This window comes from Carassius carassius, chromosome 13 (assembly GCF_963082965.1).
Source record: "Carassius carassius chromosome 13, fCarCar2.1, whole genome shotgun sequence".
NCBI lineage: Eukaryota > Metazoa > Chordata > Actinopteri > Cypriniformes > Cyprinidae > Carassius > Carassius carassius.
The window spans coordinates 31,013,919-31,030,758 of NC_081767.1; the positions used below are offsets into that span (position 1 = coordinate 31,013,919).

Here is a 16,840-nt window from a genome sequence, read left to right on the forward strand (position 1 = left end):
CCATAATACTTTTTTCAGGATTTTGTGATGAAGAGAAAGTAACAAAAACAGCTTTTATTTGAGCTAGCAATCTTTTATAACATTATAAATGTATTTACTGGCACTTTTGATCAAATTAATACACACTTGCTGAATAAAAGCATTGATTAATAAGTAATGGGTATTTTTGCCTACTGGTACTGTACTAATAATGCGTTTTTAAGCATAGCCTACTATTATTTTGACATATAGTGGCATGCTTCCTGAATATCTGCACATGCATTATAATGTTTTTATGCTTTAGTACAGGTCAAAAAAACGTAAATATATGTTCTAATGATTCACTCGATTAGTTTTTGTCACCGCACCAATCTCAATGAAACATCTACACCTTCTTCCTGAACAACACAATCTCAGCTCAACCATGAGGGTGGTGAACCTGGTCAGTGTCTGACATTCACCTCAAATAATATCTAGTTTTCACTCTGTGCTCAATAAAAATGGGTGAAACTAGGAAGCACCCATGAAACTTTGGCACTTTGGAATTTTCTTCAGATAAAACAAAAGAAAATAATGTTAAATAAAATGATCAAGGTGAACAAGGTGTACATTTAAACTGTGGGAATCTTTCCTATAATGTAAAATAAAAATAAATATGAATTATTACCATCCAAGACGTTATCTTATATATTATTATTGTATTAGAATCTTATGTCTTTGTATGTATATTTAAGATAAAAATGAATTTTAAAACTTCTTTGGAAATAACAGCGCTCATGTCACTGTTTATTTTTCTACGTTTATTACAAATGTTACAAAACATTAAAGCCGAGTGTTGTGTTTTTGCACATCTTCACTCATATGAACACAACAGATGAGCAATACTACATCACAGTGGCCAAATATGTTATTACAATACAATACACAAATATCACAGACCATACATAACCAGTCACAGTCTTTCACTTCGACTGTCGACATGAAATTGTTTATCAGACTATTTAAAAATGTCATATCTTCTGCGATCTAGATTTCTCTGATGCTCTTGGTGTACTGTAAGGCACAGCACATACTGGGCTTCATTCATAAAACACAAGCCGAACAAATGATTGTCTGTCTAATTTGTTCATAAAATCACAAAACAAGTGCCGTTTTTAGAATTCTGTTTGATTCAAAGTGTAATTTATGTAAGGATGATTTTAAAAACATCAATTTCCCTCTTCTGTTTAATGAGGTCCAGTATGTGTATTTAAATGTACAGTTATCTTCAGGTCTCATGGTGGAAGACATCCAGCTTTTCTTTAATATAATATGCAGGGTGCAAGCAGTTAGTGCATACAGGGAAAAACAATAGCCTACCTTATTTTGCAAACAAAAAAAGTCAATACGACAAAAGTTTTGCAGTGTGGCCCTTCAATCGGTTTTAGTTGAACATCCGGGACACTACTGGGGAACACCAATGGCTCACTACACTGCCTACATCTCTCAAAACTGCCTGTGAAAACAGAGAAGAGTCAACGAGGGTGTAAGTGCTGATGTTTTGGGGTAGATGTCATTACCCTGAGCTGGTATTATAGTCCAGAGTTTCATCTAAAGCCATTTAGAAAAACCTCACTTCCTTTTCTTGAGGCTGTCTACGTCCGTTTCCTCTGTGTTCACTTCCTCTTCAATTTCACCTTCCCGTTCTTCCTCACTTGTTGCAACTTCTTCCTGCTCTTTTCCATCTTCCTCTGCATCATCTTTCACATCCTCCTCCTCCTCAAGTTTCTTCACATCCTCTTCCGCCACATTGGAGCGCGTCCATCCTGCGGTCTGTTTATTTGCGTGTTTGTTCTGGAGCGATTCGTGCTGGTGATGATGTGCACGTGATCTCAGAGAGTTGAGGAGACACACGGTCGCTGCCGAGCTGAAGAGAGTCCAGAGCAGAAGAGGAGTCGGCATCTCACGGGCATGCTGACCAACAAGACGCAATAACTGCGGCAGCCAAGCATTCGAGCTGCGCCTCGGAGGAGCTTTATCCTGAAGGACACAAAGAGAGAGATCTAAATGACATTTAATACTAAATCAAGAGCATTAAATCTTCATTAATCAAGACATGACTTTGTGAGGGAGAAGGAGTGAGCAGAGCCGTATCTAGAGACCAAAACATAAGAAATATTTGAGGTCAACTCTTTTGACTTAAGCCAATAGGCCAGAAACATCATAGCAACGGATAGTAATAACATTTAAAAAAATTAATAACCAATACTTTAACTTGTATATTCATGTCTTCATTATTCATTCATTACCTTAAGCATTCATACAAGGCTGCACAATTACAAAAAAAACAAAAAGCCATTTTTTTTTTATTTATTATTATTAAAATAATATTTTTAAATAAATATGTTTTCAGTAATGTTTATATTATTAGTAGTACTATTAATAATAATTGTATTAAATACAATTTATAGCCATAGTGAATTATAAGCACAAGATTATAGATAGCCCTATATTCATATATAGATTGAAGATAAAATTAGTTTTACATTAAATTGTCAGGTACTCAGCTATAACACTCACAGAATAGTTTAACCTCTGTAAATACCAACACTTATACCAGTGCATGTTTATTAAAAACATTACAAAGCATTAAAGTGGCATGTTTTTTTGTGCAAATATTATCTTAATGATAGTTTCATTGTGTTTTTCTTCCTCATTTAATCATCTCTCCATAAATAATACTAACACACATTGTCTCTTTATCTCAGCTATTAAATGTCTGTATTTATCTATGATAAATACCCTACAGATAGACTTTAGGTCTGTTTGTTCTCCTCTGAGGTTATCGACATTCAAAATGTGTCCCAATTTTTAAATACCCAAGTCCCAAATAATTACATTTTCACTTTGGACAGCAGACTTGTTTCTTACCTTTAAACCATGTTGAACCAGCATCTGTTCAAGGTAAGAGTCACTGAGGTGCACCATGGGATAGAACTCTTCCACGTACACCCGTCTCCACCATCTCGGAGGATATGACCTAAACTCAACCAATATGACAAATTCACAAAGATAGAAAATGCAAACAATGAGGTTAAAAAAATAAATAAAAATAAACATTAACTGCTAATATATATATATATATTTTTTTTTTTTTTTTTGAATTGCAGTGCTAAAATAACTATAACTAAACAAATTAAACTAATAAATAAAATTAAATGTTAACTAAAAAATAAAATAAATGCTAAAAAAAAATACTAAATAAACATCATTTTAACTAAAATTAAAACAGAAAAAAATTAAATAAAGAATATATAAATATAAATCAAAATCTTAAAATAAAAAATAGAATAAAAGTAAAGGAAACGAAAACTGGTGCACACTTACCCGTCCTCTTTGGGCTCACTAAACCAGTATTTGTAGCGGTGAGCTCGGAGGTAAGCAGGAGGCTGTTTGCTGAACGGATACTGAGACTCATCTGTCTGAATAAGTCTGATCACTGCACAACACACAGATGGAATATTTCCAAGTATAGTATAGTAGAAAACACTGCATCTTGTTCAGACTGATGCACTTGATGCATTTAAATCTCATGCATGCACAAGCAAACACGCGTCATCTCACCGTCTCGCTTGCCCTGCAGGAGTCGGTGTAGGAGGCTGCTGAACCAGGGGCTCTGTGTGTGTGGCCCAAGAGCAGCAAACCACATCTGCCAGTCCAGCCTGGGCTGGTGCGGAGCCACCACAGGGGGCGCTGCACTCATGTTCCCCGGCTTATACATAAACTCGATCTCCTGCAAACAGTATAAAAACAACAGTTACTGAACACAATCATATATATATATATATATATATATATATATATATATATATATATATATATATATATATATATATATATATATATATATATATATATATATATATATATATATATATATATATATATATATATATATATATATATATATATATATATATATATATATATATATATATATATATATATATATATATATATGATTGTGTTCAGTAACTGTTGTTTTTATACTATATATGGGGGTGGTGTTAGCGCAGTGGATAAGACGCATGCCTGTGGTGTGGGAGACCCGGGTTCGAATCCACTGTGAACCGCCAGTGTGTCCCTGAGCAAGACACTTAACCCCTAGTTGCTCCAGAGGCATGCGACCTCTGACATATATAGCAATTGTAAGTCGCTTTGGATAAAAGCGTCAGCTAAATGAATAAATGTAAATGTAAATATATATATATATATATCCGTATTTTCCGGACTATAAATCACTTTTTTCATAGTTTGGATGGTCCTGCGACTTATAGTCAGGTGCGACTTATTTATCAAAATTAATTTGACATTAGCCGAGAGAAATGAACTAAGAGACATGAACCAAGAGAAAACATTACCATCTAGAGCAAGGAGAGGGCGCTCTATGCTGCTCAGTGCTACTGTAGTCTACACTGAAGACATAGAGCGCCCTCTCGCGGCTGTAGACGGTAATGTTTCTCTTGGTTCTAAATAAATGCGACTTATAGTCCAGTGCGACTTATATGTTTTTTCCCTCATCATGACATATTTTTGGACTGATGCGACTTATACTCAGGTGCGACTTATAGTCCGAAAAATACGGTGTATATATATATAAGATATTTACATGTACTGATTTCAGTTACTAGCCAGTATTTTTTTTTACCTTTTTTTAATATGTTTTCATATTGTACATATCTCCTTTACATAAAGTGCAATGCTGTAATTCAGACACTAAGCACTTCTACAAATACTTGTAAACTCACCGTCCATGTGTTGCGATCCATACTGCCTTCAATGACCACTTCTGGACGGCCTCCAACCCCGGTCATTCTCCGGAATAATCCATACGAGTTAACCAGCTGGTAACGGTCGGTCACCTCAAACGCTGTCCGGATCCCAGGCCAGAGGTTACTGTGTGCATCGTACTCAATGTAGGTGTAGGGAACCTGCACACACACTTCATTATTAGAGCCATCATTTCTACATAACTTAAAGGGACAGTTTACAAAAAGAAAGAAAGAAAGAATTCTGTGCGCACTATGCTTGAAGTGCACAGTTTATATTGCGATAAAGGTTTAAGGTTTGAACATGTGGAAGCATGAATGAGATGCTAATGCCAATTACAAAACTCCATGTGAAGTCCTTTTTATGATGGATGGATGCACTTTATTTGGCTTCAAAATCTCAACTCACCTATCACTGCCATTATAAAGCTTGGAAGAGCAAGGACTTTTTTTTTATATAACTCCAATTGTATTTGTATAAAAGAAGAAAGTCATATACACCTAGGATGGCTTGAGGGTGAGTAAATCATGGGGTAGTATTCATTTTTGGGTGAACTATCCCTTTAAGGACACACAAACAGTAAGTAGTGCTGTTGACATTAAATAAAACTAAAATAAACATTAAGAGAAATAATAAAATATATAAAAAGCATGCTTATTTTATTACAGTTAAAATTTCTAATTTTCATTTATGTTGAAATGCAAAAAAAAATACAAAATAAAAACTAAATGGACATATAAAAAAAAACAAAATGCAATAAAAAATAAAACCAATAAAACAGAAAATATAATTTTTTTAAAATCAAAAAATTAAGAAATACTATAAACGTATAATAATGACGGAGACAGGAAGTTGACTGACCAGACTGATGGCAAACATGGAGACTGTCGCCGCAGTCATAACCGCCCACTGGATCGTGTTCCAGAGACGCCACAACACTCCTCTCACACACGCACACCTGAAACAGAAACATCTGATCTATCAGAACATACGGAGCCAACAAATCAGATGAGAACTAACCCACAACACTCACTTAAACATGGCCGAAATGATCTCCCATGTGAGAGACAGCACGCCAATCCAGATACTGGGCACCGTGACCGTCTTCAGAAAGCCGTTGAACTCAAAATACGTGAATGCTGAGGAAACAAAAACAGATTAATGGCACTGAACAACAGGTGAACTGAATAAGACAGTCAAAAGCTTCACCTGTTTTGGAGGAGACACTCTTATTTTCCCAGTCCACCTGCAGGTCAAAGTATTTGATGCTCCAGTAGCCAAGCAGAGCGTATGTGCCGATCTCTAACATCACAGCCAACCAAGAGAACAGAGTCTGCAACACTGCTGGAAAACAACAATAAAAGAGAACCTGGTTTCACATCTCATCCTAACAGGGCACATTTCCCTCATCATCTAGTACTTAAAACAGCACATAAAAAATACAAAAACATACAGCAGCACAAAAGAAAAATAAGTATTTTTCCATAGCAGGAAATCAGCATAGTAGAATGATTTCTGGAGGATCATGTGACACTGAAGACTGGAGTAATGATGCTGTAAATTCAGCTTTGCATCACAGGAATAAATTACATTCTAAAATATATTCAAATAAAAAAAAAAACCAGTTATTTTAAATTGTAATATTAGTTCACTGCTTTTACTGTTATTTTGAACAAACGCATGCAGCCTTGGTGAGCAGAAGAGACTTCTTTCAAAAACATCCATACTGCTCTCAGTCTTTGGCGTGGATCTTCGGAGCCAGAAGTTCACATGTCTGTCATCCAGCAGCGACATGCACAGGGTGATGGTGAGAATATTAAAGAAGTTATAATTCCCAGACAGGATGATGAACACCTGTAGCAGAACCTGTAACACACCAAGGTGTCACATTAATGCACAACCTCAGGGCAGCTTCTCTGTTTCTGATAACACACACACACACACACACTCGCTCACCTGCATGTAGAAGGAGAAGAGTCTGTGTCTTCGTATGGGGCTGAAGAACATGAAGGGAACGGCGATCTCGATCACAAACGTTCCCACCACACTGAGCTTCTGGAACCACACCGGCAGCTGATGAGCAAACCAGGCCAGTGGGGTCGGGATACACTGCGTCTCATAGTGATAGGTCAAAGCTGAAGAGACAAGAACAGAACGCTGTTTGACGCTGAACTGACACGATTCATTTGATGCGCATATTTTATTTCAGACATAATAAAAGCAATACATATGTCTAGTGGCAGCACTTTCATGGGATTTAAAACAACTTAACTTAGAGCAAAATGTGGAAAAGTAAACTAAAGCTAATGATTAGAGTGGAATACTAGCATGCTGCTTTTTTGAAAAATACATGTGAAAATAAACAACTTTCTCTCCATTTATTTATATATATATATATATATTTAAACAAAATTAAATAAATTTATTAAAAATAAATTCAATAAAATTCACTTTACATTCCAGAATAGAGGCATCTGCTACCTAAACATTATGCATTTAGGCTTACAAATAAAAATCTTAAAAATAATAAACCATATAATATTTTTTTATCCATGACATAACGATTTTCTGTATATTTATACTTCCATTATATTTTCATTTAACTTTTATTATTATTTTCTTAAGAAAAACATTTTAAAGAATGTAATAAATTATTGTCACATGATCTCACTACAACTGCAAGTTTAATTTAGGGAGATTTGAGTTTTTTTTTTCTTAAAAAAAGCAATTGTTCTGCAAATATGCATTCTTTAGTGGTTCATAAAAAATATATAGAAAATAAAATAAAGATTCTGTTTCCATTTCATTTGTCAACTTGAGAGCACTGCATTGTGGGACACTGGAACTCACACTGTGCTTTAACAGGTCATTTGAGTATTTTGTTCATGCAGAATACATACTGTAAAAACACGTACTGTTGTTTTAAGTGTAATAGGATATTCTGAACATTTCAGCAGCAAATCCAGACAATTTTGACACAAAATATAATTTCCAAATCTGATCTGATTCCTCACCGGTCAGGCCCCACCAGGTGGGACAGCGGCTGGTCAGTTTGACGACACCCGACACAAACATCAGCCGAAACAACAGCCAGCGCGTCAGCCAGAAAGTCACGTTATCATGGAGACGCACCTTTGAAGACCAGGGCATTTTCATGGGAGCGATGAGAATGGCCAAGAAGCCCGTCTCCAGCAAGAGGTTATCCCTGAGTTCAAGATGTTTGACAGATTCGAAAGTCATTTCAAACTAACACAGACGTGAGACTACCGTAAATAACACTCTGAGTGTCTCTCGAGGTCAAGACTGTTAAACAAGGCAGTTATACAAAGCTATAGACCGTTACATAACAGACATCACTTGGGTAATAAGAACATTTGTGAATCAATAACACATCTGGTGGTGACAGAAGATCCAGTACTCACCACTGAAAGTATAAGAAGACCTGGCCCACCTACAGAAAGAAGAAGCACTGCATTTCAGTAACTTCTAATATCACATTTTTACCCTTGATAAGTAGTATTCGTGATGAGTATCGGTCAACAAGTACAGGTTTTTTGAGGTAAAGGTCAAAAGCAGGTTAGATATATTGCAAATATAATGTGACACAATGCAGTTTAAAAATAGACTAAATTATGTGTATATTTTTATATATAATATTTTATATTATATATATATATGTTACTACAGTATATATTAGACACTATATTACCAGTACACAATGTTTTATACATTAATGATACAACATAAAAATATCTGCTGGAATTATACTTTTGATTATTTTTTTCTTTTGAGAATTTTACATTTAATATAGTTTAAAGATAGCAAATTAGAAAATTATTTATAATAAATTCTAAAAATCTACCTACAAATATGAATTATGTAAATATGCGTTTAAAAATGTATGCAATTAAAAACTATGTATATTAATATATAATATTAATATTGCGCTATCAAGCGTAAGGTTGGGGGTTCGATTCCCCGGGAACACAAGATATGATATGATATATGATATGATATATGTAAAAATTGATAGCCTGAATGCACTGTTAGTCGCTTTGGATAAAAGCGTCTGCTAAATGCATAAATTAAATTTTAATTTTAATTGAATATATATTGGCCAATATTTGGCCATTAATTTAATTATCGGCATCAGCCAATGACCTGGTTTAAAGAGTTTTCAGATACTAAATTATGTGTAATTTTTATGTATTTTTTTGGAAGTTTTTACAACAAAAAAAAATTCTTGCTGTCAGCCATAAGCTACCTGTTCTGTATATATTACACAAGCCAGTGAAAACCACATATTGGTGTAGCACTCATGGTCTCTCATGGTGCTGTATGTGAACGGAGTCTGTACCTGGTAGAGGGACAGATAGAGTATCCAGAGCAGCAGGAAGACTCTGCAGTCTCTGAGCACCGGCAGAGCCAGAGTCATTAAACTGAGCAGAGCTCCGGTCAGACTCAGCAGCTCCATGCACTGCTGCATGTCCAAGCCCAGACGAGGACCGAACCACAGCAGCGTGGGAGAATCCTTCAGCTGCTCCACGACACTCTTCCCAGACACCCGCAGCTGCCACCGCGCCGGAAGCACTCCATCGTTCCCATACAGACCTAAAGACAAAGAGACAGAACTCACATGGTCAATGCGCAAAATGCTTTCTGATTAGTGACCTAAAAATTGGGCAGAATCTGAAAAGGGATTCATTTTATGTCATAATGTCACTTTCAGTTTCAGATTTTGCAGAATCCTAAAACTTTATTTCCAGGTTTAAGATCCACATCGTTTGTGTGTTTATATGACTTCTGGACCCTGCATAGAACTTAATGAATACTATATTCATACACTATTAAATTGTATATATATATATATATATATATATATATATATATATATATATATATATATGAAGACATCAGATGCAAAAGCCTGTAAGTGCCGTCTGAATTTTTCTTTTCAGCATTTTTATCAGATTCCTATGTTTAGGTTTAGTTATTTCACTTTGATGGCAATGAAAAGCATTTGCTTATTGCCATTAAAGTTAAATAACGGAACATAAAGGAGCCTGATAAAAATACTCTTTACATATAGATAGATAGATAGATAGATAGATAGATAGATAGATAGATAGATAGATAGATAGATAGGTGTGTGTGTGTGTGTGTGTGTTATAAGAACATTCCTTTCAGGCTTCTTTGTTTACGTTCCGTAAACATTCCGTTTATATTTCTGATATATAAAATGCATTTGTTCTTGAGTGAAAGTAAGGCTGTAATATTCAGACGCTCCAGATTTTAATATAGCCTAGTTTCTTAGATTTTACAGCCTGGGTGTTTCTGAACAGGCGTCAACGTGCTCCATCTAATCTGAGATTTTTTTTTTTTTTTTTTGCACAGACAGTTCTGCAAGACATGTTTAATTTCACTGATGAACGTGCTGTTATTTCAATACATGCAAGTTAAACAACTCTAAACTCACCTGGAATCTGTACGTAAAGAGACGCGAAGGCAAACATATAAATAGCAGACAGGCACCACAAGAACATGTGGCTCGGCAACCTTATTTCTCCCATTATTTGTACAATAAACTCCTAAAGGAAACAGATGGACTTGGAATCCTCAAGATGGAGATCAGGAAGGTTTGAATACACAGAACCGTCTGAGTGAGCGACACGTCTGACGTGCAGGAACAGAGAGCGCGCGGTTTACCAATGGCGAAGATTTTGCTCATGAATATTAATTACGTCATGCTCTGGGACGTGAGATTGATTGGTTGACTGGTGTAAGTTAGTATGTGGACGTTAGCGCACTGGCGGATTGATGATCCCTACTGGAGTGAACGTTTGACTTTTCATGAATATGTATTACGTCAGAGACGCTCGCCCATGAGAGGAACCGATTGGCTGAAAAGCAGACTTTGGAATGTAGGCGTTAAGTTAAAACTCGTCTAATAAATATTAATTAGGTTGCATACTTAACTTGACAATCTCGGAAGGCTGACAAATAAAATTACTATTTATGACTGACGCTTTTGTCATAGATGGATTAGGTTTGATAGTTTCCTTTGTCAGAAGTTAAGAGCTTTTAGAAATTCTGATGAGAGGTCAGAATTTGAATAATTATTTAGTGTCTTATCCTTGCTAAAAAATAACACACACACATATATATACGTATGTATATGTATAGATTTGTTATAGCACTTATATATAATTGCTCTTTTGTTGTTTTTGATTGCTTCCATTGTCCTCATTTGTAAGTCGCTTTGGATAAAAGCTTCTGCTAAATGACTATACACACACACACACACTAAAAACAGAACAATTTAACAAGAACTAAACACATCAGAGCAATAATAGTTTTATTCAATTATATCTTATTAATGTGCAATTTAGATTTGTCCTCAGGCAAACACATACAAAATAACAGCATTAAAAGTCAGTCCACACAATAGCAGAGTCGTCCACCTTCATATCCAGACCCATCATCTGTACATTCAAATGTCAGTACATGGTGAATGACAACTCCACCCTAAAATATCTTCTTTTTCCTATAATTAACTGGCATTGCACATGCAAGAGAATCGGACCGGCCTTGCAGAAGTCCGACCCAAACATTACGTTTAAATAAAAGCATACATTGTGGCACATGAAAGCAAACAAACGTTTCCAGCATATGACATGATTTTAAAGAGATCAGTAAGAGATGACAGGAAGTGTCTTATTTGAAACCAGTATTCAAAATCATGAACTGGATGTCCATGTGACTGCATCAGTAGTTTATACCTTTATTTAAATACAAAACATGGCCATTTAGAGAGTCATTTACGCATTTACACACTCTTTGCGAACACAAAAGATGCATTTTTTTAGACCTTTTGAATTTGGTAGCTGCCTCCATCACATTTGGACAAAATGGAATGTGAACAACAATGGGCAATACATAAAAACATGGCAGACATCCTTTCTGAAAGGCTTCCGATGGAGGAATTTTTAAATATTCTGAAATAAAACAAAACATTGGCCATTTAAAGGGTCTAAAACATGACACTTGGGAAAACTAACCAATAAGGTCTAGATTTTTGCTTCTTTTTGGAGATTTGGTTGGTAGATTCAGCGTGAAACTGCTTCAAATGGCATGGTTCATGCTAATACTTGTTTACTTGAGAATTTGTCGGTGTGTGTATGTGTTCACGTTCCTTCCCCGCCGTTGGAGGTCTGTGTTGTGGCTGACTGTGGCTGTACCGAAGTGGACTCGAGTTCAGATTCTCGGACAAAAATAACAGCATCCCCACTGACATTAATTAGGCACTGCGCCTGTAAAATACAGCATGAGTATAAATGAAAACATGATGGGTTGAGCGTGTACGAGTGTGGGTGTGACTGTGCATGTATTAACCTGATTCTTGTTCGGGTTCTCCATGAACACACACTCCTTCATGCTGTAAGAGACTACAGCATTTCCTCCGAGAGCAGCGACGTGGGCGCGAACCATCGCAAATACTTCAGCAATAAACGTATGCAGGAACCCACTTACACCTCCCTCCTAAAACATAAGAAAAAAAAAATAATAGTAATAATACAATGTAAAAATAAAACTAAATATTAACTCAAGAATATAAAAATAATTACTATTTACTAATTGTAATGACTTTTAAAAACATTAATATTATTAAAATATTTAATATTACATTAAAAGTAACAATATTTTGCACTACAGTTATAATTATTTGTAAAAAAAATTATTTTAATTTTTTTTTATACAATTATTTTTTAAATCATTACAATTAATGTTAATAGTTGTAATTAATTGTAATACTATTATTTAAATAATTTAATTTAATAGCAATATTACAAAATATCTATTAACATGAAAATATGTTTGTAATTTTCATTACTATTATTAATTGTAATTAATTTGAATAATATTGATATTATTAAAATATATTGTGTAATAGCATTAATAAAAAATAAACACCAATAATATTTATTATTGTTATTTCTATTAATATTATATGATATTAGTTATTTTAATTGCATTAACATTATTAGGGCCCTATGAAATCAATTTTATTTTTTCCGTTTTAATTTTTCTGTGAATGGCACAGAAGCCGCGTTTCTGTGCCATTCATTAACAGAGACACGCAGAACATGCGGGATTCATATTTAAATAGACTTTTCCGGCTAAATATTTACAGATATTAGTCCATATCGTGATTTGATGTAAGTGCAATGACCTACTTTTGATTAATTCATTCAAAATTTGACAAATTCCGTGACATTCCGCGTTAAACTGTAAATTCCGTTTTTATGACTGGATTCCGCGATTCTGTCTAGGTTTTCTGCATCGCGGAAATCATAGGGCCCTACATTATACACATTTAATAATAATTTATTATAAACAATAATAAGCAGCAGCAAATTTCTTAATGTGTGCGAAAGTGAATGAATCTGAACAGGGATTTATGGTAGTAAAAACAGTGAGACTGCTACCTCTCTGAGAGAGGAGGTCTCTCTAATGAAGAACATGTTGATGATGCCAAGGTATTTGATGATCTTAGCTCCAGGAATGAAGGAGAGCGGGGTCATTTTGACCACTGCGACAGAACTGCCCGAGTAGGAACGATTTGACCGAAGAGAACGAGAGCGACCTTCAGGCAGCGGGCTGGCCTTCTCCATAGATGATGCTGTTGACAGTAAGAGAGCAAGAGGGAAAGAGAGAGGGGTAGAGAGAAAGAGGAGAAAGAAAAGAAAGAGGGGGGTGGAAGATACCAGACATGGCCTTCAGAGGGCGCTGTACAAGACCGACGGATGTGACAAGACCAACATAGTGTGACTGAGGAAAAAGGGCATGTGTGTATTTGTGTGTAGCAGATCAGCAGCATGTGATCAAAGCAAAGCAACAGTACTGCACCATGCAAATAAACAGCATGCAAATAGAGAGACAGAGGAGAAGAGAAAGAATGAATGCATGCATGTTCAGTCTGCCTTGATAAATCAGAGGATGATGAGCTTTGAAGAGGAAGGACACTTTGTCCATCAAGAGTGTGAAAGAGCTTGAAATCTCAAAGCTGTAATACATCATACATGACGCTGCATCACAATTGTTACACAGAGCACTAATGCGCATGCAAACTATCTGTCAGTGGACTGAATTAGGGCTGGGTGATATATCAAGTATTAATATGGTTATTTTGTAGACAGCATACAACAAAGCAACAGTGATTGCATTGATTTCATTGATTTCAGTGGCTGCTGAGTTGTTATTTCAGCATCTACATGAATTTTTTTTTTAGCTATAACACCCAACCCTTAACTGTGCAACCTGTACAGCCATACTTATGATGCATTAATGAATCGTGCGTTACTCTGCATGGGCCCATGACAGAGTTGGTCTGTGCTTTATTTATTCTCATCACATCAGCAAGCTCAATTATGAAATCACTGAGGCACAACTGAAAGAGAGACATTCTTCATCTTGGTTCCTCACTAGGACATAACCTTAACTTTCACACTCTGTTAATCAAGTTTGATCGGATCGGCGTATGGCAGAAAGACTGCTGGACATAGTGTGTAAGGATGCGTTTAGAAGTATAGACTGTAGTCAGAGTAGATGCCATTTCAATTTGACACATTTGATTTTTAATAAATACGATGTTGTGAGGGTTAAAAGATAAATGTCATACTGATGTGTACCTAGGACTTTAAAACAATATTAAAAACATTGAACCAGAGCCCCACTTTCATCCACATTAAATAAAATATGTATATGTATATATATGTGTGTGTATATATATATATATATATATATAAAATAATAATTCACCAAATAAAATAATTCACCAAAAAACTTGTTTTTAAGGAACACAGAAATGAAAATATACTCCTCAACCATTTTACTTCCATACTGTTTTACATACAAAACACAAAAAAACATACTGTATTAATTCAAATATATATTTTGTGTGTTTTGAATGTGTTTGTGTGTTATTTTAGTGGATTTTGGAATAATGTGCACCTATGAAATGAACATAATAAAACCAAGAAAATTTGTATTAAGGGCCCATTTAGATTTTGTCTTAAAGTTAAAGATCCTTTTAAGTATGCAGACTACTCCAACTAGGGTCTATGTGATTGTGTATGTAAGCGAGTATGCGTGTTGGCTCCTACTTGTTTTAACCGATCCGCGTCTTATGGTGTGAGCTTTCAGTTTAAGCTGCTCTATCCAGGAGCTGCATCTGTCTGCAAAGGAACTGTAATCAACTGAGGGGGCTGGACACACACACACACACACACACACACACACACACACACACACACACACACACACATATATTCATTCAGAAACAAACACAGATGGACACAAACACACACAGAAATATGTGCACATGCGGCCACAAATCCCGCAGACAAGTACAATTACACAACGACACAACAGAGGGATAAAGAGAAGAGGAAACAAGACATAGAAAGAAAGAAGGAAAAAAAGAAAAAGGGGTAAAATGGATGATGCTGGGGTGTGTGCTGCAGCACTTCAAACTGTCCCACACAAAAGGAGCAGAAATCAAAAGGGAAAAAAACACCCTGCTGCCTCCAGAAATCTCAGCAACGGATCAGGTACTGACCTCTGGCTGAAGGATGGCTGCCAACCTCTGACAGACCTGAGACACACACAGGAAACCAATGCAGTGTTAAAGGGATGACACCAAAGAAAACAGGATTTTCGATTTTCCTCAACATTGTGAAGAGCTAATGTGCAATGTAAATATCGGATCTCAAAATTTTCAATGGTCCCAGAAAAAAAAAAATACACACACAAACGCATATTTGTTTTGTGACAAAAAATATATATTCTCTAATGTTAGAATTTTATTTTTTAATGAAAATAAATAAATAAATGCATTTAATTTTGGAACAAGAAACTTTAATGCACTATAAATCTGCACTGTAATCGTTATTTCACCAATATCTCTGATTTTTTTTATTTATTATTATTATTTTTTTATTTATTTATAGGTATTAACCAATATTGGATATTTAACTGTCTGCACCACTTTTAAGATATCATTATTAAGAGAACATTATATATATGTTGTTTTAGTTTAATTTACACAATTATATTTTTTATTAATATTTTGAATGTTTTTATATATATATATATATATATATTTTCTGTTTTCAATTTTATTTTTAAAGTTTAGTAATTTAGTTGTTTTTGCCTCTGTTTTTTTTTTATTTTTTACTTTTTTAATACTATGCCTATATAGTTTTTATTATTTATATCAGCTTTAGTTACTATAGTACATCAAATTTAAGAAACAAACAAAAAAACTCAGGTGACGTTTATTTAATTTCAAGTACGAAAATGAATTTTACGGCTTTAGTTTTAACAAAATTATAATTATGCACCTAGCACTAACATAAAAGGATTACAGCAAACTTTTAAAGAGCTATAAAGGACTGTATGGGACATCGGGTGAAGTTTAAAGTCAGGATTCAACAGGGTTTACCTTTGGGGGAGCTGAGAGGATTGGAAGATGTTTCAGCATTGAGCTCCAGATTGAACTGAAGCTGCTCGTCATTTTCTGTTATGGCTGCAAAGAACAATCAAGACTGAGAACCTGCTTTTCAAAAAGGTGTGTCTTACATGAACATACTGTACATACAGCACATGCTTACCCTTTATCAGTGTCTGTTCCCCACTTTGTTTGCCATTTTCCAAAGTCTGCTCTTTGTCAAAGCTCAATGCCACAGCTGTCACCGCCACCTGCCAAATAAACAACACAGAGCAACAGGGCTGGGCAATATGGCCAAAAACAATCATCACATTGCAATTTTTCATATCAATCTTTCTTTCTTTCAAGTTGAAAGGCAGATTTTTGCTCCTAATTGAAAGTTGTAGAAACCTGACCATTAGTTTTCTGCATGTTCTAATGAGTGATATTTCAAATCATGAAACTGGTTTGTGTTGCCTGACTTTGATGATGCATATCTTCAGCACAGTTTGCAGTGCAGGCTGCGATATAAATAATATTATAATATTATTATTTATTTGTCTC

General features: G+C 35.1%; 2 protein-coding genes across 4 annotated transcripts in view; both read right to left on the reverse strand.

The window, feature by feature from the left end:
- Positions 1-1,235: 1,235 nt before the first annotated feature.
- On the reverse strand, positions 1,236-10,497 carry LOC132156341 (lipase maturation factor 2-like). Its single transcript, XM_059565312.1, has 15 exons — positions 10,265-10,497; positions 9,146-9,399; positions 8,211-8,239; positions 7,803-7,993; positions 6,745-6,923; positions 6,516-6,654; positions 5,998-6,132; positions 5,822-5,927; positions 5,650-5,746; positions 4,767-4,949; positions 3,583-3,751; positions 3,346-3,457; positions 2,890-2,998; positions 1,595-1,998; positions 1,236-1,474 (listed from the first exon to the last, which is right to left on the reverse strand). Exons 1-15 carry the CDS (start codon positions 10,356-10,358, stop codon positions 1,465-1,467), a joined length of 2,211 nt encoding a protein of 736 aa, XP_059421295.1. The 5' UTR covers positions 10,359-10,497; the 3' UTR covers positions 1,236-1,464.
- A 629-nt stretch (positions 10,498-11,126) lies between these two features.
- LOC132156340 (C2 domain-containing protein 5-like) overlaps positions 11,127-16,840 on the reverse strand; it is a 32,317-nt gene continuing 26,603 nt past the window's right edge. For 2 of the 3 annotated variants that reach the window (XM_059565310.1, XM_059565309.1), the window contains exons 23-24: positions 16,461-16,548; positions 15,943-16,375 (exon numbers count right to left, since the gene is read on the reverse strand). In XM_059565310.1, coding sequence (XP_059421293.1) covers positions 16,278-16,375; positions 16,461-16,548 — 186 coding nt within the window. In that variant the 3' untranslated portion in view covers positions 15,943-16,277. Of the gene's footprint in view, positions 12,099-12,180; positions 12,328-13,274; positions 13,469-14,951; positions 15,054-15,406; positions 15,443-15,942; positions 16,376-16,460; positions 16,549-16,840 lie in introns of those variants that run through there. The other variant, XM_059565311.1, reaches the window with a different exon arrangement.